This window comes from Halichoerus grypus, chromosome 4 (assembly GCF_964656455.1).
Source record: "Halichoerus grypus chromosome 4, mHalGry1.hap1.1, whole genome shotgun sequence".
NCBI lineage: Eukaryota > Metazoa > Chordata > Mammalia > Carnivora > Phocidae > Halichoerus > Halichoerus grypus.
In genome coordinates, this window is record NC_135715.1 from 192,689,160 (window position 1) to 192,714,890 (window position 25,731).

Sequence of the window (25,731 nt, forward strand, 5' to 3'; positions counted from 1 at the left end):
GCTTCACGAAGGTCCACATGACAAGGAGCTGCAGTCCCCCGCCCCAGCCAACCTGCAGCTGATTCAGTTCTGGCTGACACTGTGACTGCCATCCCCCGAGACCCTCAGCCAGAACCACCCACCTGACGCCACATTCCTAACCCACAGAAACCGTGACATCATAAATATCTTTCTAAGTTTCTAAGTTTTGGGGTAACTCGATACACAGTGGTAGACAATGAATACAGGTCTCTGCACGGTGTCTGTAGTGCTCAAACAAAAGATTCAACTCAAAATTTACTCCACTGTAAAACTGTATTTACAATCTATGACCAGAAATCCCAAGGTGGACGATCCCAGGACCAACAAGCTCAGGGGCTCGGCGACGCCATCAGGCTCTTCATCTCTCTGCTCTGGAGTCTGTGTGTGCAGGCCTTTGTCTTCTGGCTCGCCCCCTGCGGTCACAAGCTGACTCAGCAGTCTCCATTACCACACCTCCACACACCAGCAGCCAAGGCTGGCTGCTGCGAGAGAAGGCGCCGTCACGTGCCCTGGGTAGATTGTGGGAGACGCCCCACAGCCCCCCAGAGGACTGTTCCCTGTGTCCTGTTGCCCTGAGCTGGGGCACATGCTCCTCTCTAAAACTTCTGACCCTGAGCTAGGGAGAGGTCCAGGCTCCCCAGCTGACTTCAGCTGCACCAACTAAATCAGGTTCTTGCTGGTGAGGCAGGGACAGCTATGGAACGAGACAGTCCGCCAACCCAGGGCTGCAGCCACGGCCCAGCTGTTCTGCCTGTCCCTTCACCTGGGACACCTCCACTCTGCCCTCTCCTACTCTGGGTGATGTCTGGGCAGGACACTAGTTTCTAATCTCTGTGTCCCCATGAGAATGCAGGGTTACTGCCCACTGAACAGGGAAGAGATGTGGGGGTTCAGAAGAGACAACCCCCAGCCCCAGCTGTGAAGTCAGAGAACATCCCTTGAAAAACAACAGGGAGTCATCCGGGCACAAGTGTGAGCAAAGTCACGGAGCACAAAACCTCCAGAGCAGTGATAACCTGACGGGCTTGAGGGGAGCAGGCAGGGCTCAGATTCCATAGAACCCGTTAACACCCACAGGCTCAGGAAAGGAAATGGTCAGATGTGTGTTGTACATGTCCGCAGGAAGCTGCCTGCTCTCCAGACTTTGGAAGCCTGGGTGAGTGGCACAGATCCTGGGCTGGCCTCAGTTCTGCTGCTAAGCACCCCAGTGTGCTACCTGGGGAGAATAGTCCAGCAGCCCAGGCCAGGTAGGAAGCTTGTCACTTACTCCTTCAGGACCCCGACGTGAAGCAGAGCCCAGGCCTTTCCGGATTCCCTTCAGCTACAGGGCAGCCACCAGCCTCCCAAGGAGTCATCAGCATCTTGCGGGAGAGCTACCACCATAGGAATGCCACGATGTCCTAGCATCCCAGAGACCGCTGTTGAGATACCTAGTTGTTTTCTAGAACCTCGACAGAGTGCCCTAGGCCCCCAAAACAGCGTGGTGGGTGGGGCTCACACAGTGTGACACTCTCAGAGGGAGGAGCTGCAGCCATCACAGGAACCTGGGGCAGAGGCTCCAGGACCAGTTCTCGCTCCTGGCAGTGGGGACTTGTCGGATCCATCGCAGAAGGGCTTGGATCGGACTACCCTTCCTATCCGGGGGCTGCATAAAAGCAGCCTGGAACGCAAGATCTGAGTAATCCTAGCAGTGGCGGAGAGCTGCCACAAGAAGGGTTGAGGCCCCTTCTCCTCCCCTGCCCGACCCTCTGTGAAGGCTCCGGTCCCACTGAAGCAGGCTTCGTGGGGGCAGGCAGACAACAAGCCTCCGGCTGACTGCCTTCCGTGCTTCCCAGGAATGGGGAAGCACCGGTTCCTGCAGCAAGGGTGAATACTTAGGCAGGTCCCGAAATCCCTGTCCTCGCCTGCCCGCAGCTATAAGCGCACTTCCAGCAGGTCACTCACTGTCCAGCCCACCAGGACCATATGCCCGGGCATCTGCTGCAGCCTCGTCCCCTGCCCCGCTAAGGACCCAGCGCGTCTGATCCCACGTGGTCTCGAGACAACGTCCCAGGCCCGGCAGGCCCTCCCCGCGGCCGGGTCCCGCCGGGAGCCCAGCCCTAAGCCACCGCAGCGGCTCGCCGCCGCCGCCGCCGCCGCCGCCGGGAGGAGAGGCGCATTCTGGGAGGCGGCGCTGCATGCTGGGACCTGTAGTCCGCGGCCCGATCTCGGCCGAGGAGGCCTCTCAGGTCCCTTCAGCCCCAAGAGCCCGCGAGTCCAAGCGGCCCCGACGCCCCGGCCCAAGCTGCACCGGCGCGAGGATACGATGCCCGTCGGAGGGCCGGGGATCAGTCGCTGCTGGGTCAGTTCCCCAGACCCAGCCCCGGAAAGAGAAGAGAAGCCGGGGCGACGGCGCCGTCTCGCGAGAGCAGAGCTCGGGAGCCACGCCCCCTGAGGGGTCGCGGACTTCCGCCGCTCGAGTGCGATTGGGCCGCTGTGTCACGTGGCCCGGCGGTTACCGCGGCGACCGAGCGGGCGCGCGCGGGACCTGCGGTGGACTCGCCTTCCTTCCGGGGCCGCGCTCGGCGCCGGGGGCGCGGGCAGCCCATGGGAGCCGGGGGCGCCTAGGATGCGGGCGCCGGCCAGGGAGCTCTTCCGGGACGCCGACTTCCCCGCCTCGGACTCCTCGCTGTTCTCCAGCTTCTCCACGCCGCTGGCCCAGTTCCGCGAGGACATCACATGGAGGCGGCCCCAGGTGGGGCTGTTGGCGCGGGTCTCGAACCTCGGGTCGGGCCCCGAACCTCGGGTAGTGCCCCGCGCGCTGCCTCCGGCGGGGTGCCGCTGCAGCCCTCAGGAGCGGGGCGTCCCTCGGTAGGGAGCCACCGCGGAGCTCCTGGCCCGCGCCCTCGAGAGCTCGGTTCCGAAGGCGGTTCGGGGCAGGGCGAGACGTCCGGGCCAGCAGACGCCAGCCCGGCCCCTCTGCTGCTCCGACGGGCGTCTATCCGGACTGAGCTTCTGGACTGCGGGGCCCCCCTGGCCACAGGCGGTCCTGCTGTTTCTTGTGTTTGCCGGGATCGGCTATGCTCATGATCTTCTGGAAGGGCAAGGCTGTTTGGACTCCGTGCGCCTGCATTTTCACATGTGAACGCCTGAAGGCGGCAATTTAAAGGGACGCTCTGGCCTAGGGCTATGTTGGTATCTTTAGAAATGGTTTATCCGCTGAGTAAGACTTCTCAGGAAGGGCCCTCCCCTGCCTGCAAGTACACAGTCTTAATGGAGACCTCTGCATGGTCACCAGTCCTCGGAGCACCTTGGCTCTGGCCACAGAGGTGCTTGGGCAGCACGGAGAGTGCCAGTTTGGTGTGGAAGGAGGCAAGGGCCAAAGCATGAAGTCTAGGTCGTGCCAGTGGAATTGGGGTTAAAAATGCATTTTAGGCACAGTGGGAGGCCATTAGAGGGTTTTAGTAGAGGAGCAATTTGAGTGGGTTTGTGTTTTAAGAAGCTCACTTTTACTGCTGGCTGGGAAGTGGATCGACAGGGCAGGAATGCAGTGGTCCTAGAGAAAGGTAAAGGGGGTCAGGGTAGTATGGCAACCTTTAGGATGGGGCTTTGGAGTGGATGGATTTGAGAATTAATTTGGAGGGGGATTAATAAGTTTTAGTAACCGATTGGAAGTAGAGGGTGAGGATAAAGCAAGGATCAAAAACGACTTTGAGATTTTTAGCCTGAGCACCTGGGTAGATGGTGGTCCTGTTTGATGTGCTGGGGGACAGTGGGAGGTGGGGGACAGCTAGGGGTGGAACTCCTGCGTTGCGTTTTGCTCTCACAGGTGTGAGCAGGGCTGTCCACAGGCAGGTGGGCATGAGAGTCAGGTGCTCAGGAAGTTCTGGGCTACAGGACCCAGACATCAGGGAACGGGGACCGTGACAGGGCCGAGGGCCCCGAACAGTATCTCAGGAGAAAGTGGGTCTGAAGAAGAAGAGAAGGCTTGGAATTGAGCCTTGAGCGACCCTAACATTTCCCAGCGGGTTCAAGCAGTTCCCTGGCAGGTGGCCTGGAGAAGCAGCAGGTGGCAAGGTGAAAGGACAGCCAGGAACACGTGGAACCATGGGAGCCAAGAGGGGACTGTGGGGGAGTGCAGGGGGACAGCCACTGTTCTGATGTTGCCAAGCGTCAGGGAAGACGAGAACAGAGAGAACCCGTTGGATGTGACAACGCAGAGGTGACTGGCCCAGAGGCTAGAGGGGCCTGTGCGGAGTGAGCAGGAGGGAGGAAGTAAGGAAGGCAGCACTTTCTTTTTTTTTTTTTTTTTAATATTTTATTTATTTATTTGACAGAGAGAGAGAGAGAGAGAGAGAGAGAGAGAACACAAGCAGGGGGAGCAGCAGGCAGAGGGAGAGGGAAAGCAGGCTCCCTGCTGAGCAGAGAGCCCGATGCGGGGCTCGATCCCAGGACCCTGGGATCATGACCTGAGCCGAAGGCAGACGCGCTTAACCAACTGAGCCACCCAGGCGCCCCAAGGCAGCACTTTCAAGAAGTCTGTCAGAAGGGAATACTCAAGGGGAGATAATGCAGGGGGGACAGTATCTTAGAGAAGATGGGGGTTCTCTCTGCCCTATGCTGGTGGAATTCTCCCTGCAGCGGGGAGGAGGCGGGGGTCATGGGAAGAACCCTGGCTCTAAAGGCAGGAGAGGGGGTCAGGTGGGGGTTGCTTCTGAGGAAGCTTCTGGCAAGGTCATCAGCTCAGAGGGGCATGGGCAAGGGCAGGAGCGTGGAAGTGTTAAGAAGAGAGGGGGAAAGGGGAAGGTATAAAGTAGTCTGGGTTTGGGGAAATTCAGCCGGATTCCAGCAGTATGGAGGATCCGTCTGAGATTTGCTGTTATGAGCTTAAAGTGAAATCATTTTCTAGGGCAAGTTAGCTGTTTCGAGAAGGGGGATGGTGAGACTCATCTAGAGTTGGGGTTTTGCCACTTTAGGAAGGTGGACAGAGAGAGAGAGGGACCCTAGGACCTAAGCTGGACGGGGTGATCTAAAGCCAGGAGGGACTGACAGATCGGGGCTGTGAGAGGCCAGCTGCTTCCCCTCCCCTCTTAGGCAATGTGGGTGACCAGAAAAGCTCCTCCCCGGTGCCTGTCACCTAGATCCTGTCTTCTTAGTTTTAGAGACTAGCCTTCAGGCATGATGTAACTGGGTGATACTCTTTATTTCAGGAAATCTGTGCCACGCCCCGGCTGTTTGCAGATAACCCACAGGAGGGACAGGTGAAGCAAGGGCTGCTGGGAGACTGCTGGTTCCTGTGTGCCTGCGCCGCCCTGCAAAAGAGCCGGCACCTCCTGGACCAGGTACCCGTGGCGGGGCGGGCAGCTCTTCTGCTGTCTTCCTGTCTGCTGTGCACAGGAAGGAAGCAGGAAGCAGGGCAGCTGAGCCTCCTGCTCCGTGGGCTCTGCTGTGGTCCCCCGGCACGGCTGGCAGGAAGGGAGAGCTCTGCTCTCAGGCCACAGGGGCTCCGAGGCATGGGCACTGTGTCCCCCTGTCCCCAGGGCTCCAGCGCGGGGGCTTCCTGCCCTGCTCTGCCCTCCTGAGCCCTGGGTTCTGTGCGGGCAGAGCTGTGTGTCTGGGATGCAAAGATGAGCGCACAGCCGCCTAGAGTAGGAAGGGTCGGCGGAGGGGTCCTATGCCCTGGTTTGCAGTAAGTTTCCCTAGCTAGTTGGTTTTTGTTTTTTTTTTAACAGGTTTTGAATATAAATTGGCAAAGGGTGATTAAAACTGTTTCGGATGCTAGGCAGATAGCACAGGTGTAAAAGGCCTGCTCAGAGTGCTTCTCCAGCATTCACAGCTTTGTTTGGCTTGCTGCTAGATGTCACTGATCAATGCAGCAATAGTGAGAGTGGTGACCCGTTCCGAGCTACTCCCATGTCAGCAGGCCCCGCTAAGCGCACCGTAGCTGCTGGCCTTTGTTCTCACAGGCCTTACTGGCTTTGACCCCTGTTTGCAAACGAGGACGCTAAAACCGTTGTTACCATGTTCGTGGCTAGTAAGTGACAGAGTCAGGACCAGACAAGTCTGTGTAGGTGCAAAGCCCACGTGTGTCTTACTCTGGGTGAGAGCTCCAAAGCCGGCAGTGACTGCACTGGGTCCAGGCGCTGGCGGAGCTCCTGAGGCACCCCCCCTCCCCCCGCAGCTGGGGGCCGTCTGCGGCCAGCTCTGTCAGGATTGCCTGTAAAAGTCAACGTTTGTTTTGGATTCGGGTCGAGTGCTTATTTGGGACAGTAGGACATCATGGTTGGCTTTAAGCTTTTGGAGACACTTAGCTCCCTCGGTGTGGTCCTAAAACGTTTTACCAAAAAGTGTGTTAGTTTTCTGTGTGACGACTGGGTTTTGTGCCAACACTGACGTCCGGCTGCGGAGCAGAGTCGGGCCCCTGGCAGGGCAGCAGGGTACCGTGGAGCAGCTCTGGTGACGGCGCGTGGGAAACACCGTGTGGTTTGTCTCTCATGCTCTCCTTTTGCCTTTCCCTGTGCGTGGTAGGTCTTTCCTCCAGGACAGCCGAGCTGGCATGACCACGCGTACCGCGGCTCCTTCACCTGTCGAGTTTGGCAGTTTGGACGCTGGGTGGAGGTGACCATAGATGACCGTCTGCCTTGTCTTGCAGGGAGACTCTGCTTCTCCCGGTGTCAGAGAGAGGATGTGTTCTGGCTTCCCTTACTGGAGAAGGTCTACGCCAAGTACGCGTGCTGGAGGCTGGAGGGGCTGGGCCGGGGTGGGCTGGGGAGTCACAGCTGCCTGAGGCCGCCCCTGGGGAGCACGTCTCCGCTCTCCTTGGGCTGTAGCACCCTCCTCAGTCCCCGGGACCTGGCAGCCAGGCCTGCGGTGGGACCGAGCTGTCCAGAGACAGAACTCTGAGACGTGGCCTGTGGCGTGCGTCTTCCCCCGGCCCATTCCCTCTTTCCCCGTCCTTGCTTCAAACTTGGGCCCGAAGGCATCACTCAGCACGGCAAGCCGTGGGAGGGGTGAAGCCACCCAGGTCTCAGTGCTGCTTGAGGTCGTGCCCCTCACCCCGGGTCTGAATGGGAAAACTTCCCTCTTAGAATGCAGCGATGAGCCTGCAGGAAGAGGCCGCACGGATAGGCAGGATAGGCAGGCCTTTGTACGGAGGGAGTGAGGGGGGCCTGCGGGGATGTCGGCGTGAGCGCCTCCGTCCCGGGGCAAGGGTGGGGTTTGAGCCTGAGAAGTGGAAGAGTGGGTGTTCACAGCCTCACGCCCCACGCCGCCTCACTTTTGTGTCCACACTGGAGGCCGCAGGGTGTTGCTGTGCTGCTGTGCTTTCCGGCCTTTGGGGGTCAGATGACGTCTGTACTTAGTGAGGATGAGGCAGGAGTAAAGAGAAGCGATTGAAGTGGTGGGTGAGGTGATTTGGGGGTGTTGCAGACGCGGGGATGGAAGAGAGGCAGGGCGCCATGCCCCAGTGCCAGAGGCTCACTCCCCGTGGTCGCCCCCCCAGGGTCTATGGGTCCTATGAGCACCTGTGGGCAGGGCAGGTGGCGGATGCCCTGGTGGACCTCACCGGGGGCCTGGCAGAAAGGTGGAGCCTGAAGGACTTGGCAGGAACCAGAGGCCAACAGGACAGGCCTGGCGGCTCGGAGCGCAGGACTTGCCGACAGCTGCTCAGCCTCAAGGACCGGTGTCTCATAAGCTGCTCGGTGCTCAGCCCCAGAGCAGGTAAGGCAGCAGGCAGACAGCAGTGGGATGGACCTGCGCCCCCGGGCGCCCCCACAACCCCCACAGCCACACAGGGGCTCGTTCTCGGGGCCCCGTCAGGACTAAGTGGAAAGCAGGACGTTTGTCCTTCAAAGCTGGTGTCTGGTGCGTGACCTCTCCTGCCGCCTGTCCTTCTCCGGAGGGAAGGTCCTTCTCCCTTGACTTTCTTCTTCCTTCTCCCTGACTTATGAGTAGGGCGAGGCTGGAGCCTCTGCCAGGGCAGCCGCCACCCGGACGCTCGAGAACCTGGTGGCGGCGGCATCTCCGGCCTGGCTGGCAGCCTGGCAAAATCAAACTCAGGTTTTCATTTGAGTGATGTCCGCGCTCGTTAAAGGAAGTTTCTTGAAAGGAAGAAACCCCGCCCACAGAACTATTTTTCCGTGGCCCTCGGGGCTTTTCCACAAACAGGCGCGTGTGCCGCAGACGACATTGCGCTCTCGGCGCCGCGCACACCGCCTTGTCTCGTTCCGTCAGCGAAGCCGCCGTGTTTTCTTACGCTTGCCCTGAATGCGGGCGATTCCGCACGTTACAGATGGCATTACTGAACGTTTTCACGGTTGACAGCGTTCACATTTAGGATGATTTTCATAATGGGGTTTTTGGCCCGAGAACACGGACACCGAGGTCAGCGGTGCGTGCGGACAGCGAGCGCTGCCGACGTGGGTGGGGGGAGGTGGGGGGAGCCCGCGGACAGCCGTGCAGACCGTGGGGACACGGCGCCCGAGCTCTCCCTGAGAGGGGCAGGGCTCGTCCTTCGCGCTCCGGGCTGCGCGGACACCCCCAGGCGGAGGGGGTGCTGGTGCACAGCTGGATCCCACGGAGGTGTCAGCGCAGACGCCCGGAGTGGTGGCGACGACGCCATTCTAAATAAAGCTTTTAAAGACATTCCAGAACTTTCTCCTTCTCTCTGGACCGCCCCCCCCCCCCGCAGATGGGGCTCCAGTCACCATCTGGCTCCTGCCTTTCCACATGGTTTGACCCAGGGCTCTGGGGGCTCGGGCAAGTGGGGTTGTTTGCTCCCTGGGGCCTCCAGTCTTCCCCCAGCGGCGTTTGGTCCCACGGCCCCCACCCCCACCCCCACCCCGCGCGGCCGGCCTTGCCAGGAGGAGACTGCTCTTCCTGCCCATCCCAGACCCGTCCCAGACCTGCTGCCGACGACGCTGTGGCCGCACGTTTGAGAACCGGCCCAGCACCGGGCACCCTGCGCTGCCGTATCGGCCAGCTGGCTGTCCTCGCTCGTCCACCCAGGCGGGGACCAGGGCCTCGAGAAGGGAAGGACCTGCCAGGCCCTTGGCAGCGGGGCCACAGTCCACACCCAGGTCCTTTGCCGTGGCTGTGCACTGGCTAAGGCCGCTTCTGAGCTCACTTGTCCACAGTGGTCAGGAAAGGAGCCCCGGTGGCCCGTGGGGATCTGGGTGTTGCTGTGGCCACAGTCGGGTGGGCTAGAGCATCCCACGGGGAGGGAGACAGACCTGTGCATCCGCCCGGTTTGGGGACTTCCTGCCCACAACGAAGCTGTTCCTCACCCAGGTACCAGGGAGCTGGGGGAGTTTCATGCCTTCATTGTGTCTGATCTGCGAGAGCTCCAGGGACGGGCCGGCCAGAGCATCCTGCTGCTGTGCATTCAGAATCCCTGGGGCCGGCGTTGCTGGCAGGGGCCCTGGAGAGAGGGGTGAGTATGGGCGAGGGCCGGGGCTGTGCCACCGTCAGCGAGGGGAGAGGGCTGGGGCCCCGAGTGGCAGCGGAGAGCCATCACAGCTGTGCACGTGCCCGGGCTAGTTTGTAGCTGGTCAGCACAGTGCGCGGCTGGTCTCCCACAAGGCCCCTTGGCACCTGCTTGTGGTCCCCCGGGTCCGGTGTTTTGCCCTAGACAGCCCCAGGAGGCTGGTTTAGTGCTTGGCGCCGGGACCGAGGCCGCCCTAGGCCCTGGGCTCCTATCTTGAGGGTGCCCCCGGAACGGTGGATGCCCGGTCAGGCTGCGGGTGACAGGGACATGTGGGATGCCCGAGTCACAGTGCTGAGCTCAGCTTTAAGGCCTTTACTGACGCCAGGGACCAGGATTGAATGAGGGCCCTGGGTCCACTCCCCTCGGCTGACCGCAGTTGGTCAGCAGATCCGACCCTGGCTCCTGAGTGCAGGAGGCTGGCGGCAGTTCGGTGTGAGGCGATCGGGCACGTCCTTCATTGGCCTGCTCATGGGCACAGCCCTGGGCAGACGTGTCCGGAGGCAGGAGCCTCGGGGAAGGAGAGAGGGGATTGCCCCGAGGAAGGGCCGGCAAGAAGCTGGCAGGGCACAGGCCTCCCCAGTCAGTGCTGTCAGCTGTGGGGTGAGGTGCCGCCGCTGAAGTGAGCTGCCTTCCAGGGGCGAAGGGTGGAGCCGGGTGGACCCAGCCGATGAGTCTGAGTTGCTGTCCCAGCTGCAGGAAGGAGAGTTCTGGGTGGAGGAGGAGGAGTTCCTCCAGGAGTTTGACGAGGTCACCGTTGGCTTCCCGATCACGGAAGCCGGCCACCTGCAGAGCCTCTACTCAGGTAAGGGGGAGGCCTGCACCCGAGGGGAGGCCGCCATCACCTGGGGTAGGCCCTTGGGGGGCGACAACCCACATGGCTCTGCCCTCTGAGGTCAGGGCTGAGCGGCCACCGCATCCCCCTAGGGGCTCCTGGGCACGACCCTCGCCCCAGGCCCTCTTCTACTTCTGTGTGCGGAGAGATGGCTTCATCCCCTGCCGTCCCAGGCGGCCTCAGGTGGCGGGAGACCATGGGGCCCCCTCCTGTAGGGTGCCGTGGCCGGTGTGGGTGCGAGTGGCGGGGCAGCCCGCGTGGGAGCCCTTTCCTGAAGCTGCTGTTGCTGGCTCTCCTAGGAAAGGCGCTGTGCCACACTCAGGAGCTGCCTGGGGCCTGGGTCAAGGGGCAGTCGGCAGGAGGCTGTCGGAACAACAGCGGCTTTCCCAGCAACCCCAAGTTCTGGCTGCGGGTCTCAGAACCGAGCGAGGTGTTTGCCGCTGTCCTGCAGAGACCCAGGGTGTGCGCCGTGGGCCGGGCAGGCCGGGCTCGGGCTCCGGTGGGGGACGGGCCTGCCACGAGGAGCCCGGCCAGCTTCCTGGGTGAGGACTACCAGGCCGTGGGCCTGCATATCTGGAAGGTAACTCTGCCCTGGGCCCAGCTCCCTGCTCAGGGTCTGGGGTTGCTGGGACACGAGCGACTGCCGGGAGCCTCTCCGACCTCATCCTCCGGGGTCGCATGCCCGCTGGAGCTCCCACAGCCCCAGCTCCGCCCGGCCGGTGTCGTTGGACAAAGGGAGATGAAGCAAAAGCAGTCCTTGGCCGACTGGCAGGAGGGAGGGGGGCACGGCCCTGTCTAGACCGGTCTGCTCTGCCCCAGAGCAGGAGGATTTGGACCCCAGGGTCGAGTGAGAGCCCTGGGTTGGGGGCACTTTGAGCCGGGCCCCGCCGAGCTGGGGAGGGACCCACAGGTCTGGGTGCTGTCTTTCGTGAAGCCGTTCGAGAGGTCCTTCTGCTGGGCGAAGGCAGTGGGGCCGGTCTCCGGACGGTGGCACACGGTCCTCCTCTGTGCAGGTGGAGAAGCGGCGGGTCAGCCTGCCCAGGGTCCTGTCCACGCCCCCCGTGGCCGGCACTGTGTGCCATGCCTACGACCGGGAGGTGCACCTCCGCTGTGAACTCACGTCAGGCTACTACCTGGCTGTGCCCAGCACCTTCCTGAAGGACGTGCCGGGGCAGTTTCTGCTGCGGGTCTTCTCTAGCGGGAGAGTCTCCCTCAGGTGAGAGGGGCAAGGAGGGGCTCTAGGCTGTTCTCCCCCGAGGGCCCGGCTGAGGAACGGGGAGCGCGGCCCCGGGCAGCGTCCTGGAGATTTGCGTGTATTCGCGGCCCACGGCGCAGGCCCTGAGCGTGCTAGCAGCCGCCCTCCTGTGTGTCTTTCCCGGGCAGTGCCATCAAGCCGGCGGCCGGGAGCCCTGCCCCTGGGGAGGCCCTGCCCGCGGGCGAGTGGGAGACCGTGCAGCTGCGGGGCTCCTGGAGAACCGGCCAGACAGCAGGGGGCAGCAGGAACTTTGCCTCCTACCCGAGCAACCCCTGCTTCCCCCTGTCGGTCCCTGAGGGCCCAGGCCCCCGCTGTGTCCGTGTCACCCTGCGTCAACACTGCCAGGACACCCAGTGCCACCCCATCGGCTTCCACGTCTTCCAGGCAAGCTCCTCCTGCGCTGGGGGGGCCGGGGGGAGGCCCTCAGAGACCCTGTGTCCCCACCGGTGGCCAGGCGTGACCGAGGCCTGGACTCGGTCATGCGGGCACAGCCGGCTGGCCGGTCCCATGCAAGGTCCATGTCTCGGTTTCCTGAAGTCTGTAATTCACTGGGGTCCTGGGTCAGCTCACACGGCCTCTTGGCCACTCCCCCAGCTCAGAACGACGGTGTCATGAGGTCAGTTCTGCTCCCCAGAACTGTGCCTCCCGCCCAGGAGACCCGATGGCGTGCCCTGCCCTTCCCCGTGCCCCACACCCCCTGGGGCCCCTCCTCTGGAGAGCGGGCGTACCCTGGGGGCCGGGAGGAGGCCCTGGCCCAGGCTCGCTGGGCAGAGCGGGAAAGGGAGGGAGGGAACCACACAAGACAGTGTGGGGCCCCGGTGGGCAGATGCCACTGAATGCTCGGATGGTTCTCGGGCCAGAAAGCTGTCCTGGGTGGAGAGGAGCGGGTGCTGAGGCCCAGGTGGGGCCTGTGCATCATAAACACCACCCCAAATCTCCTTCCTCCACCTCAGCCGCTCTCGTTGTGCCGGGCTGCAGGTGGGACACCTTAGCAGACCTGTGGTTGGGGGAAGGGGGACAGGCACAGTGCCAGAGGTCAGAGGTCGCAGGCCCAGATGCCATGGCAATGAAGTGGCTCCCAGCCCACGTGTGTGCTCCTCCTTGGGGCCCCACTTCAAGACGGGCTTGACGGACTGGTGGGTGCCCGAGGAGGGCATGGGCCCACACGATGGCTCCGTTGTGGGGTGGGTGTGCTCAGCCTGGGCTGCAGATGACGGGAGGGAAGGGTAGGCAGGTGTCTGAGAAGCTTCTGTACCCTTGGGAGGACAGAGCCTCTGCGCTCCCCAAGAGCGGAGGGCTCATTCTGGAGTCTTGCCCCGCCCGGGCTGCCAGCTGGGGCACCAGGAGCTCTGATAGAAGTGCCAGCACCAGGAGCCAATCAGGTGACTCGGGACGGAGCCCTGGGCAGTGGTGATGGTGGCGGTCCCCCAGGCAAGGGCCGCCCGCCTAACAAGGGCCGTGGGGCCTCGGTGAGCGGTGAGCCCAGCTTGGCAGGCGTGGCAGGTCTTCCTCCGTGGAAAACGGCAGGTGTGGTGACGTGGGAGATCCAGGCGGACGGCCCCAGGCTGGTCCCGACCCCAGACATCCCAGCCTCAGAAAGGGAGGGAAGTCCCGAACTGGGGAAGGAGAGCAGCTCTCGGTGGCCGTGGCGGCCCGGTGGACAGGCCTCCCCGTCTGAGCCCGTGCGCCCCCAGGTTCCGGTGGCCGGGGGGAGCCGGGGTGCGCCCGGCCTGCTGCTCCAGGAGCCTGTGCTAAGCTGCGTGCCGCATCGCTACGCCCAGGAAGTGAGCCGGCTCTGCCACCTGTCGGCCGGGACGTACCGGATCGTGCCCTCCACCTACCTGCCGGACACAGAGGGGGCCTTCACGGTGACCATCGCCACCAGGATAGACAGGTGGGGCTCCAGGGCTGGGCGGTCCTCAGTGTACGGTGTGCACCTCCCTGTCGTCGCCTCCGCCCCGCCCGCCCCGGCTCTGACCCGTCCCGGCAGGCCGGCAGGGGAGCACGTCAGCTTGCAGGGGCCAGGCAGGAGAGCGCGGCCGCTCCTCGAGCTGGGGGCAGCCGGGCTACCCTGTCCTCTCCCCTGCAGGCGCTCCATTCACAGCCAGGAGAGGCTGGGGCAGCTCCTTCAGGAGGTAGGTGTGGGGCTTGGGTCAGGGCTCGGCCCGTACTCCGCCTGGGGGCCGCGTTCCCGCAGGCTCCTCCCGGGGGCCGCGCTGCAGGCCGGTCTGTGCCCTGGGACACAGGCACCCTTGTCTCTTGCCAGGAGGGCCGGGAGGCTGGGGCCGCAGTTAGACCCGGGCAGTGCGGCCAGGTGCATGAGGGGGGCGGGCCCCCGCCGCCGCCCACAGCTCGCCGTATTCCCTCCTGCAGGCCTCCTTCATGGCAGTTAGGAAAACCTAACCGGGTGACCCCCCGTGTCAGCTCTGGCGACTGGGGGTTCCGAGGGGCTCCCTCACACGGTGCCACCAGCCTCAGCACCGCGGCGGCCGCGCGTGCTCGCAGGTCCAGGCGAAGACCCCGGCCCGCGGGGCAGGTAGCCCGGGGCGCAGCAGGTGCCGCGGGGAGCGCACAGGGCGTCTGTTCCACGCGGCTGGGGCCGCAGAGCTTCCCGCCGACCCTGCACAGCGTCTGCGCCTGGCCCCGGAGAGAGGCCCTGCAGCAGACGAGAGCATGGGACGACAAATCTTGTTGAGAACTATTTATGTGCAGCATTTTTCGGAAGTAACTTTCTAAATAAACGTGAGTACTGAGTGGTTGACAGACGAGTCGTCTCGGGTAGCGGGTGGCTCGGTCCGCTCTCGCTGAGGAGGAGGGGCAGGCCCGGGCCCTGCCTCCCCTGGGGCCCTCCGCCAGCCGCTCCTGCACTGGGGGTGGCCAAGGCCTCCGGGACGGGCCGGCTGGCCTGTGAGGCGGGCGCAGCGGGTGCTGAGGGGTTTGGAGGGCCGGGGAGGGGTGGGCACGCCGGTACAGGAGCAGAAGGAGGGGCCTTACCCCCGCTGGCTGCCCGGAGAGACCCCGAGGGGCTGCCAGCTGCAGCTGTTTGCTCCTGACGTGGGAGGAGGCGTCCCTTCCAGTTGGACGCAGTAGGCCCTGATCTCAGCCGGGCCTCTCGCCCACCACCTCCCACTTCTCCGACTCGCCAGCGCCCTGTTGTCACCGTCACCCAGGGTGTCCAGCTAACGCGCCACCCTTCCAAAGGAGGGCAGGGGGCCGCTCCTGAGAGAACCGCTGCTCACTGCCCTACCCCCCTCCACATATGGGCAGGACGTCTCTAGAAGGCAGGGCCTGGCCTTTCTGTGGCAGAGGGGCGGGATCAGAAGCTGGTGCCGCTGCGTGAGTGGCCCTCGCTGCGACCCTGTGACCGGTTCTCTGGGGTCGAGTGAGGACAGAGGAGGGCCCCCAGGATCTGCAGCCTCTTAGGTGGGAAGGCAGCCTGGAGGAGGCAGCCAGCCACCAGCTAAGCGGGGCTTCGGGGCCCGGCCACGGCCGTGGGGCGCAGGCGGTGGCCCCTCCCGGAGGAGGCGGAGGGTGTGCCCCAGCATGTGCGCCCTCCTGGCCAGCAGCCCCCGGCCCGCGCCAGCCTCGTCCTTCCTTCACATGGCTCCTTCAGCTGGCCTTGCCCCCAGGGCATCCTCAGTGGCTGCCTGGCCCAGTGACCTCCAGAAGTAGCTTGCGTTCTCTGGGCTTCGGTGTCCTTGCGCAAAACGTGTCCGGGCTCTGGCCACGCTCGGTGTGTCCCGTGTCTGGGCTCTGGCTCTCTGCTTTGCCCTGGAGTCCTTGGCCTGGCTCGGCCTGCGGAGTGGGTACCAGCTCGGCTCATCCTGCTGAGGGAGGGAGTGATGGAACGTGGACCTGTGCCCCCACCACCCCACAGTGAGACACGACCCCCCCCCAGGCATCAGAGACCTCCAGGCTCCGCCTTTCTTCTCAGGTCTGCCGTCGCCCCCACTCCCAGCCCCATGCAGGATGCACCAGCTGAGCTGGGGGTAGACCACAGGGCCCCACAGGCTCAGGGCCGGCCCACAGCTGCCTCACCCCTCTGCTGTGTGGACTGGTATGGACTGGAGCCCCCCGCCCCAGCCCCGGCCTGCAGCTCCAGGGACCCCAGCAGCCGCGCTGGCCACACCAGGGGAGTCCCGGCGGCCAGGCCCCCGATTCTGTGCACCTGCCAGTGGGGGACTGGGTAGCGTGAAGGGCCTCCCCGCTGCGTCCGGTGGCCCCGGCCGACCCAGAAGGGTGGGTCTGGGTGTGTGCTGCTGAGAACAGCGCCTTTTCAGCCTTCCCAGCAGACGTTGCCCCACATCACCTGTTCGGGCTTCCTTCCCCTTATCACTTCCTGCTTCAGGCAGGCAAGCTGTGCCCTCCCCGTGGGAGCCGTGTCCTGCCCAGTCCTGGGCCTGGGTCTGCTCTCATTGGCCTCGCCTGCCCCCTCCCCCAGGCCTGGGTCAGCCTTGGGGGCGTCAGGTGTTCTGGGGTGAGTATCAACATCCTGGTGCCCTGGGCGCGGTAGTCAGGGAGGGGGCCTGGCCGGGCAGGGCTCCCCGGGTGAGAGGCAGGCTGGAGCTGGGTGAGCGGGCCCGGGCCAGCCAGGCTGGGGCAAGGTTCTCAGATGCTGCAGGCCCCTTCCTCTCTGTCTCTCTGTCTCTCCATTAATAGTCATTTCTTTCTTGCTCAGTGTCCCATGTCTGCGTCATTTGGTCTTACTAGATTTTTTTTCTCCTCTAATATTTAACAGATGGAAGCTAGATTTGCTGCCTTTTGAAATGAACAGAAGAGTCACTTTTTTCCTGGGGACACTTTGGTGTCTGGGGGACCCTAACACAAGGCCTTGGACATGGCTGCTCCATCAAGGAGATGCTATTTACTGGTTTTGAGGATGAGTTTTAGGGGGCAGGCTGGGCCTTCCAGCCCCCAGGAGTACTCAGCTCTGCGGCTCGGGCCCAGTGCCCGCCTGGGGGACCTGAGCTGCAGGGCTCCGGCTGGTCCTCTGATTCCCAGCAAGTGCCATCTGTCAGCACAGACAGTGGTAACGCATCTGGCCTGGGAGCCTGCTCACTCGGGCCCTGGGGGACACGCGGCATGGAGGTTTAGTCACCAGGCTTGTGCACGGTTGCCTAAAGCACCCCCCATCCCATGCCTGCCCTCCCCCCACACACAGGGCCAGGGCTCAGGCTTTGCCCATCCTCAGCTGTCTGTCCCTTCACAAATCACCCAGGAGGAGAGGCTGATAGACAAGAAGACCGCCCTGCCTTGGGCTGGGCTGGCTGCTCTGTCAGGGGTCAGTCCTGGTCCCCTGTGTGTTCGTGGGGCCTGGACAAGTGTGATGTTGGGGCACCGGGATGTGTGTGTGTGTGTGTGTGTGTGTGTGATCTGATTGATGTGCTCTCATCCCTCATCCGCCAAGCCCCAAAGAGAAGACCCATCAGCATCAACATCCCTCTCTACCCTGCTCCCCCATTCCTTCATTCTGAAGCCCCTCTGAGCATGTGTGGGGTGCTATGGATGTAGCCAAGAGGCCCAGCACCCCTGCCTTTGAGGCATGCACAATCCATTAGGGATGACTATCTGCACACAGGTCATGTGGATACTCCTGATGGTGAGGGACAGATGACACATGGGGGTGGTCCTTGACCAGCCTGGGGCCAGCAGTGCAGGGCAGGGGCTGACAGAGGAGCTGGGCACCCGCAGGGAATGGAAAGAAGCTCTCTGTGCCTACGGTGTGGGGAGTAGGCTCAGAAAATGGCAGGAGCTGAGGCTGGAAAGGTAGGTAAGGGCCTTGAGGTCCATTTAAGGAGCTTGGGTCTTATGTTTTGGGTGGTAGGGAGCCACTGCACAGTTTTAAGCAGGGTCTGATGTGTGTGTATTTGACATTCTCTCTCTCTGGTCAAAATTTCTGGATGGGGAGGGGACCAAGCAGAAGGCTGTTGCAGACATCAAGGGAGAGATGATCGTGTCCTTGCCGGACGGGAGGTGGTAGAGGCAGAGACAAGAGGTCAGTGTTGAGGTAGAGTTAGGAGGCAAAATCAATAGAACATGATGCTTGATGGATTATTAATTAGATCAATCCCACAGATCAGCATGAGGAGAATTAATCCCTTCCAATCCATGAACATGGTCCATTTTTTGAGGTGGTCTTTAATTTCTCTCAGCAATATTTTGTAGCTTTGAGCATAGACATTTTATGCTTTTTCTTAACTACTTTGTTTTTTGACACTTGCAAATGATACTGTATTTTGGGTTTTATTTTTCCAGTTTATGGCTAGTATATAGGAATACATTTTTTGTATATTAATTTTGTGTCCTATAACCTTGCTAATTCACTTATTAGTTCATAGTTTTGGGGTTGGATTTTGGTTTTGGGTTTGTTTGTTTGTTTTTGTAAATTCCTTAGGATTTTCTACATATACAATTATGTCGTATGTGAAAACAGAAAGTTCTGCTTTTTTCTTATCTGAATGCATTTTTTCTTGCCTTATTTCTGCTGGTGAGGACCTCCAATACCATTTTGAATAAAAGTGGTGAGAGAAACTTTCCTTGTTCCTGATCACAGTGGGAAAGCATTCAGTCTTTTACCATTAGGTGTGATTTTTTTCTGTAGGTGCCCTTTGCCAGACTGAGGCAATTTTCTTCTACTCCTAGTTTGCTGAGAGTTTCTATCATAAACAGATGTTGAATTTTATCAAATGATTTTTTGCATTTATTGAGAGGATTATATAAATACTCCCCTTTATTTTATTAATGTAGTCAATTATATTGGCTGACATAGTAATGTTAAAATAACCCTTACATTCCTGGGATACTTGTTTGTGATGTATTATTTGTTTTATATATTGCTGGATTCAGTTGGTTAATATTTTATTAAGGATTTTTGTATCTGTATGCATACATGATTTGATCTTTATTTTTCTTTTCTTGTAATATCTTTGTCCAGTTTTGGAATGAGGGTAAAGCTTGCCTTTGAAAATGAGTTTATAAGTGTTCTCCTCCTTTATTTTCTGAAAGTATTTAGAATTGATATTATTTTATTCTTAAATGTTTGATAGAATTCATCTGAGTCATGAGTTTTCTTTGTGGAAAGGTTTTAAACTATGAATTCAGCAACTTTAATAGATATAGACTACAAACACAGATATAGACTATTCAAATTTTATTTCTTGTACAAATTTTGGCAAGTTGTGACTTTTAAGAAATTTGTGCATTTCAACTGAGTTGTCAAATACATTTGCATGAAGTTAATAATGTTCTTTTCTTCTTCTTCTAATGTCTGTAGGATCCTGATGCCTTCTCTCTCATTCCTGATAGTAGTAATTTGTGGGGTGTTTTTTACCTTGATCAGTCTAGCCAGAGGTTTATCAGTGTAACTGATCTTCTCAAAAACAAAACAAAACAAACTTTCATTTTGTTGGTTTTATCTATGTTATTTTTGTTTTATATTAAATTTCCACGTTTTCTTATTTTCTTTCTTCTACTTACTTGGGTTTAATTTGTTGTTGTTTTTCTCCTAGGTTCCCAAAGTGGACTCTTAGATCAATGATTTTAGACCTTTTCTCTTTTCTAAAATAAGCACCCAAAGCTACGAATTTTCCTCAAAACATTGCATTAGCTTTATCTCACAAATATTGATAAGTTGTGTTTTCATTATCATTTAGTTCAAAATATTTCCCAGTTTCCCTTTGATTACTTATTTGACCCTTGAGTTAATTATAATTATGTGTTTAAGTTCCAAATATTTGGGCACTCTTTAGATACCTTATATATCTTTTTGTTATTTATTTCTAATTTAGTTGTGTTGTATTTAGAGAATATACTCTATATAACTTAATTCCTTTTAATTGTATTGAGACTTGTTTTGTGGCCTAGCATTATGGCCTATTTTGGAGAACGTTTCGCACGTGTACTTGAAAAAAATACATACTCTGCTGTTGTTGGGAATGCTGTTCTCTTAAGTATCAGCTTGGATAAGCTGATTGATGTTGTTCAAGTCAGCTATATCCTTATCAGTTTTTCTCAGTTACTGAGAGATGCGTCAAAATAACCCATCGTTGTTGTGGATTTCTCTATTTATCTGCTAGTTCTATTAATTTACTTCACATATTTTGAATCTCTGTTATTAGGTAATACACATTTAGAACTGTTAGACATTCTTGACAAGTTGATCCTTTTATCAAAGAAATGTCCCTTTTTATCTCTGGTAATATTCTTTGTATTGAAGTCAACTTTGATATTAATTTACCCATTCCAACTTTCATGAAATTATCATTTGCATTTTCTATCTTTTTCCATTCTTTCATTTTGTTTACTTTTAACCTATCTTTATGTTTAAAGTATGTGTCATTTAGATAGTATATTATCACTTTTTGCTTCTTTAACCTAGTTTGAAAATCTTTGCCTTTTAATTGGAGCATTAGACCAATTCCATTTAACGAAAGTGTTGATGTCGTTGGGTTAAATCTACCATCTCGCATTTGTCTTCTATTTATCTCATCTTTTCTTTGTACCTTTTCCCTCCCTCTTTTGGATTGAATGTCTTGTTTCATATTCCATTTATATCCTCTATTGGCTTATTTATTCTAACTCTTACTTTTTCAGTGGTTGCTATTGGGTTTATAATATGCATATTTAACTTACTGATGACTGATTGGATGTAGAAGGAAGGGGGAAAGGAAAGGAAGGGGAAATTGAGTGTCAAGAATGGTAGTCAAATATCTGGTCTGGGAAGCAAGGAAGATCATTCTCTGAGATGGGGAACTCGGAAGATTAGTGTTAGAGCAGGAGGTGTTGGTGAAGGGGGATGTTGTCAGTTTTGGGCAAGTGCACTTGAGGTTCTTGTAGGGCATCCAAGAGAAGATGCTTGGGAGGCAGTTCCATGTGTGGTCCAGAGGCCTGGGCTGGAGCCAGCAGCTGGGCTCGTGGGCATAATGGTGATTGTTGAACCAGCGGGAGTGAGTGAATCTGCTTGTGGCGAGTGTGTGTTGGGGCAAGAAAAGGGTCTAGAACCCAGCGCCATGAGCCCCAATTTAGGGACCCAAATGGAGAACCGCACAGGTGTGAAGGGAGAGGCCGGAGAGGAAGGAGCAGAACAAGGCAAGTGTGCCACCTTGGACCAACGAAGGCACTGACTTGGCAGCTAGCCCTGGGTCGCCACGGGTTTCAGAACTTGGGCAGGATGCAGGGGCCCTCGAAGGTCACTGGGGAGTCCACTCTTTAATTTGTGAATGTGTCCATGGCTGGACACTTAGATCTATCCGATATCTTAGTAAAACGCTTGAAAATGAAGAACTTTGCCACGTGCCGCTGGGAGTCCAGTAAGATGAGATGATGCCCGTGAGGCCCCTGCCGGGGTCGGTGACTGATCGCACTGGGACCCGGCCTCAGGGTCCGAGCACGGCGGGGCGCTGAGGGGCCGGACTCCGCGTGAGGACACCTCCTGCAGGAGGACCGAGCCCTGAGCCACCACACGCTCCGCTAGCAGGGCTCGGCAGACAGCTGGGCCCATGGGGGGGGGGGGCGGTCCCTCATTCAGACCGTGCCTCCGGCTGCCCGACTGTGGCTTCCTGCAAGCATAAGCCCCACCGCGATGGCACTGCCTCTGACCTAGAGGACGAGGCTGCCCCACGCAGCTCAGGGCCTGGCGGGGGCGTGCTCAGCAAATATATGCTGGAGGAAATCAAAGTGGACAGGTGGGCATGGGTGAAGCTGTTGGGGTGCAGGCTGCCATGGGTGGGCCTGCAGGACGGGCAGCTGGGGAGGAGAGAGCAGAGGTGGGGTGTTCCAGGTGAGGGCGAGCAGATGTGAGAGCATGGACCACAAAACTGTGTGTGTGCATGCGTGTGTGTGTGTGTGCGCGTGTGTGTGTGTGTGTGTGAGAGAGAGAGGAATGTCAATGCAAAATGAACAAACCTTTAGAATCTCTAGAAGTAAGAAAGAGTTTTATTTGAGCCCAGGTTAGGACAGCTGCCAGGAAATGTGCCTTCACAGGGAAGAAAGGGCTCTGGAGAATGAACAGTTTTTACAGGGCTATAGACTTTTTGCATCTTGTAAAAAGCTCAAAAGATTATAGATTAACATATAGGCAGGAATCAGGAGTTTTATCGTCAAGGAATGCAGGGAGTAGCGCATTGATTGTATCTCAAGGACAAGATGGTTTTCCTTTAGGCTACTCATTCACAAAGCAGGTGTACAACGCATGCACCGTGGGCCACAAATCAGGCTTTTGGTTTGAACCAAAGCCTGATTTCTAAGTCTAAAAAGAAATCTAAAATGGCTTCCCGTGTATATCAGGCCTTTAGAGTTTTTCTCTGATCACAATGCAAACAAGATTCTGGAAAAAGAACCTTGAACTCCAGATTTTTTAAGTGAGCAACTATCAAGTAAAAAAATTAAGTTTTGCTCTATGACTCCTTAATGCCCGGCTCTAACCCTACCCTAACCCGGCCCCCACCCTGACCTCCCCCTCACTCTAGCCAGAGACCCAACCCCAACCGTGGAGGGGCCCACTGTCCTCCCTCTCCCCGTTCCCATCACCCTCACACCTGACTGTGCACCTCCTCCCCACCTCAGTGGCCCTCCTGCCCTCCGGAGCCCACCCCATGTCAGAGGGTCGGCTCAAGCCCCTCACTGCTCCTCCCCTGGCCTCTGGTCCCGGGTGCGGGCTGCATCCTAAACCTCGCGCTGGGGAGGAGCCCCGGCTGAGCATTCCAGTCTCTCGTCTCTGCACTCCCCGCACCCTGGAGCCGGTCCCTGCCGCCCCCCGCCCCCCACCTCCCGGGGCCTTAGCTCTGGCCTGCAGTGCGGTGTGGAGGCTGCTGCCCAGGCGGGTGGTGGAGGCCGCCCCGCCCCCAGTTCTGAGGAGGGCTCAGCTCTCCAGGCCAGAGCGGGTGGCCCCGAGCTCCGAGTCCCACACGGAATGGGTTTCATCCGCTGGATGCTGGGTGGTTCCCAGCTGCTGCCCTCCTTTGTGTGTAGTCCCTGTGGGGCTGGGCGGGCCGGAGCTCTCTGGGCACAGCATCTGTCCTCTCGGCCCAGGCTCACACGGGCCCCCCAGGCCTGCCTCTCCACCCGAGAGCCCCCCGCATGGACACAGCTTAGCAGCTTAGACACACGCGTGTGTGCACGCGTGTCCGTGTGTGGATAGGTACATGCATGTATACGTGTAATGTCAACCTCAGAAATAAAGCTCAGTTATTTTATCAGCAAAATGGGCTTATCTGGAAATCGAGAATTGCACTTCAAGACAAGCAAGGAAGGAGAGGAGGCTTTTTTATAGCGGGGGCAGGCGGTTGAAGTGTAGTGGCTTCTCATTGGCTGGGCCGTGACTGTCTCTCATTGGCTGGGCCGTGACTGTCTCTCATTGGCTGGGCCGTGACTGCCTCTCATTGGCTGGGCCGTGACTGCCTCTCCTTGGCTGGGCCGTGACTGCCTCTCATTTGCTGGGCCGTGACAGCCTCTCATTGGCTGGGCCGTGACAGTCTCTCATTGGCTGGGCCGTGACTGCCTCTCATTGGCTGGGCCGTGACTGTCTCTCATTGGCTGGGCCGTGACAGTCTCTCATTGGCTGGGCCGTGACTGCCTCTCATTGGCTGGGCCGTGACTGCCTCTCATTGGCTGGGCCGTGACTGTCTCTCATTGGCTGGGCCGTGACTGTCTCTCATTGGCTGGGCCGTGACGGCCTCTTCCCCGTTGTCATATACACCTTTAAAAATAGTTGGATTGGATTGGGATCTGAGGAGTCGGGCTCGGGGCCCAAACCGCGTGTGTGATCTCCGAGGCCTGCCCGTAGGCGGCCACAGAAGTGTGGCCTGCAGGCCTCGCCGGAGCAGCCCTCCCCGCCCAGCTTCGCGGTCTGTGCGTGGGCCTGTGCTGAGGGCTCTTCGCACACGTGCATTGCTAGGCATGTCACCGCCGTCAGACCTGCTTCCCGGGGTCCTCGGCTGAAGCCCTTTTTCCCCCTCTGACTCGGTGCTTTCCACTCCCAGCCTTGGCGCACTGCCCCCGGTGCCCCCGCACCATACACAGGTGGGAGCCTGATACTCAGGGCTCCTCAGGAGTGAGGTGGTCCTCTCGCCCGTCTGCAGGCGGTCGGACGCTGGCCTCATGTAGCCATGCGGGTAAACGGAACACTGAGAGGCCGTTGCCTTTCTTCGGTCTCTGGACCTGCTGTGACACTGGACTGTGACTTGCAGTTTGGCTCGGCATCCTAACTGGCCGCGGACACCAGCAGCTCAACAGGACGCAAATAAAGTCCCTCCACTGACTGATGTGTGGTCGAGTCTCTTAAGTGACACATTCTTCCTTCATCTCTTTATCTCCCCTCGTGACTCTTGCTTTTGCTGCCCAGCCCTGCAGAGTGGCCCACAGACTGGAGCTTGCTGCCGGCACCCCTGGGGGGTCGTGGGTCCTCTTCCATGCCCTCGCTGGCTCTTGTCCCCGGGACCCAGCTCCAGTGGCTTAACCAAGCTCAGTTGTGATTTTTTGTCTGTGGCCAGCCACTTCATGAAGGGACTGGTTGTTTGTTAAGTATAATTGCAAATTCATGGATTTAAGCACTTTTTTGTGTTCCAATTCATGGAAATGGTTCTCCTATTGACATTCAAGGCATCTCATCTTTGGCCAGTGGGAGTGAACTTGAGTTAACTCCTGAATCCTTTAGACGTTGGCCAAGAGTCTTGATCTACTTTGTTCTCTAGGACGAAAAACTATTCCAGGCCCATTCTATACATTTCCTAACCCAGACCTGCAAGCATCCACTGCCTTCGGGAGCCCCTCTTTCTCTTCAAGAGAAATGGTATCTAGAGACCAATGTCTGGGTGCTTGGGGTGCTTGTTTTTAGGTCTTGTCAGTGGACAGAACTAAGATACTAACTTTTCTTTTTAAGATATAACGCAGTACGAGCACATACTGATACCATTCACTCCAATTCACATCTGCATGCTTTTCACTGAACCTTTTTGAAAATACATCTGCATCTCCTTTATTCCACACCGGAAACTTCAACAAAGCCCAGCATAATGATTCATTTGTTGTATCCCACAACACAATAATCCCAAAATAACAATACCAACATTACTATCAATAGCATGATTACTGAAAACAGTTTAAGATGCTTTTATGTATTTTAAAAATCCTTGGGTTATGAAGATATAGAGATGAAACTGTGTTTTAACATTATTTGGAAAATGATTACAGAAAATGAACCATTTTTGACATTCTTTTTGTACCCAGGCTATATAGATAACAGTCAAATACTGGATTTTAAAATCGCTTGGAAGAGTTTGCTAGGATTTTGCTATCAGGTGATAATGCAAGTTAATTGGCTTTATCTTGCTTTCAAGTTTAAAAATTTCCTTTAGGGGCGCCTGGGTGGCTCAGTTGGTTAAGCGTCTGCCTTCAGCTCGGGTCATGATCCCGGGGTCCTGGGATCGAGCCCCATGTCAGGCTCCCCAATCAGTGGGGAGCCTGCTTCTCCCTCTCCCACTGTCCCTCCCCACCTCTCTCTCTCTCAAATAAATAAGTAAAATCTTAAAAAAATAAAATTTTCTTTTAAAAATGTAATTTAATTTAGTAATTACATAAATATTTACATGCTCTAAAGCCAAATCTACAAACCAAGATATATGCCTATATGTAGAAGTCTAGTTTCTATTCCAGTCTCCCTTCACCTCCTTCCTGCCTGTTCCCTGTAGGTAATAGTTTAATTTAAAACAAATTTAATGGCTTATTCTTCCATTTGTAAAGATAGGAGCTGCTGGCGTGCTATAAATGAATAAATACACATCAATGCTTTTTTTCACTTAGCAATCTGTCCTGGAGAAAACCATTTAGTAACGTATAGACTATTTCTCCTTCCCTTTTTACAACCTCCCGGTGCCCCGCGGTGTGGACAGCAAGCATTTCATGGGCGCAGGGCCCTCTGGACAGACATCTGAGGGGTCTGTGGCTGTGCTTCCCTACCGCACGGCAGGGAAGGGCCTCTCCAGTCTCCTCTTCCTCACTCGGCTGGTCTGTCTGTGGCACAGATTCCTGGAGGTGGGGTTACTGGGTCAAAGGGCAAGGCCTCTCTAATTTTGCGGGATTTCCAGGTCCCCTCCAATGGGGTTTGTATCATGTTAAATACCAACAGATGATATCTGAGGATGTTTCCCCCATAGATGGCTGTCA

At 57.6% G+C, this 25,731-nt stretch overlaps 1 protein-coding gene and 2 long non-coding RNA genes across 4 annotated transcripts; 1 reads left to right on the forward strand and 2 right to left on the reverse strand.

Moving 5' to 3' along the window:
• Positions 1–275: 275 nt before the first annotated feature.
• On the reverse strand, positions 276–2,486 carry LOC118551686 (uncharacterized). Its single transcript, XR_004925192.2, has 2 exons — positions 1,289–2,486; positions 276–503 (listed from the first exon to the last, which is right to left on the reverse strand). It is a non-coding gene; the product is annotated as an uncharacterized LOC118551686 (long non-coding RNA).
• A 35-nt stretch (positions 2,487–2,521) lies between these two features.
• On the forward strand, positions 2,522–14,334 carry CAPN10 (calpain 10). 2 transcript variants are annotated; one of them, XM_036117604.2, is made up of 12 exons: positions 2,524–2,755; positions 5,211–5,342; positions 6,529–6,725; positions 7,502–7,719; positions 9,289–9,430; positions 10,120–10,286; positions 10,616–10,896; positions 11,330–11,532; positions 11,700–11,955; positions 13,266–13,465; positions 13,661–13,706; positions 13,945–14,116. In XM_036117604.2, exons 1-12 carry the CDS (start codon positions 2,630–2,632, stop codon positions 13,972–13,974), a joined length of 1,998 nt encoding a protein of 665 aa, XP_035973497.2. In that variant the 5' UTR covers positions 2,524–2,629; the 3' UTR covers positions 13,975–14,116. The 2 variants fall into 2 exon arrangements, with proteins under 2 accessions (XP_077927689.1, XP_035973497.2); XM_078071563.1 differs by lacking the exon at positions 13,661–13,706 and having other exon boundaries at positions 2,522–2,755; positions 13,945–14,334.
• Positions 14,258–15,888, reverse strand: LOC144381673 (uncharacterized). Its single transcript, XR_013447447.1, has 2 exons — positions 15,740–15,888; positions 14,258–15,398 (listed from the first exon to the last, which is right to left on the reverse strand). It is a non-coding gene; the product is annotated as an uncharacterized LOC144381673 (long non-coding RNA).
• Between the last annotated feature and the right edge of the window lie 9,843 nt (positions 15,889–25,731).

Bases quoted from the DNA above. Each gene is read 5' to 3' on its own strand.
- CAPN10 (XM_078071563.1), top strand. From the start codon at position 2,630: ATGCGGGCGCCGGCCAGGGAGCTCTTCCGGGACGCCGACTTCCCCGCC. The intron at 6,726-7,501 runs GTACGCGTGCTG...TCGCCCCCCCAG, and splicing joins CTGGAGAAGGTCTACGCCAA to GGTCTATGGGTCCTATGAGC. The intron at 10,897-11,329 runs GTAACTCTGCCC...TCCTCTGTGCAG, and splicing joins TGGGCCTGCATATCTGGAAG to GTGGAGAAGCGGCGGGTCAG.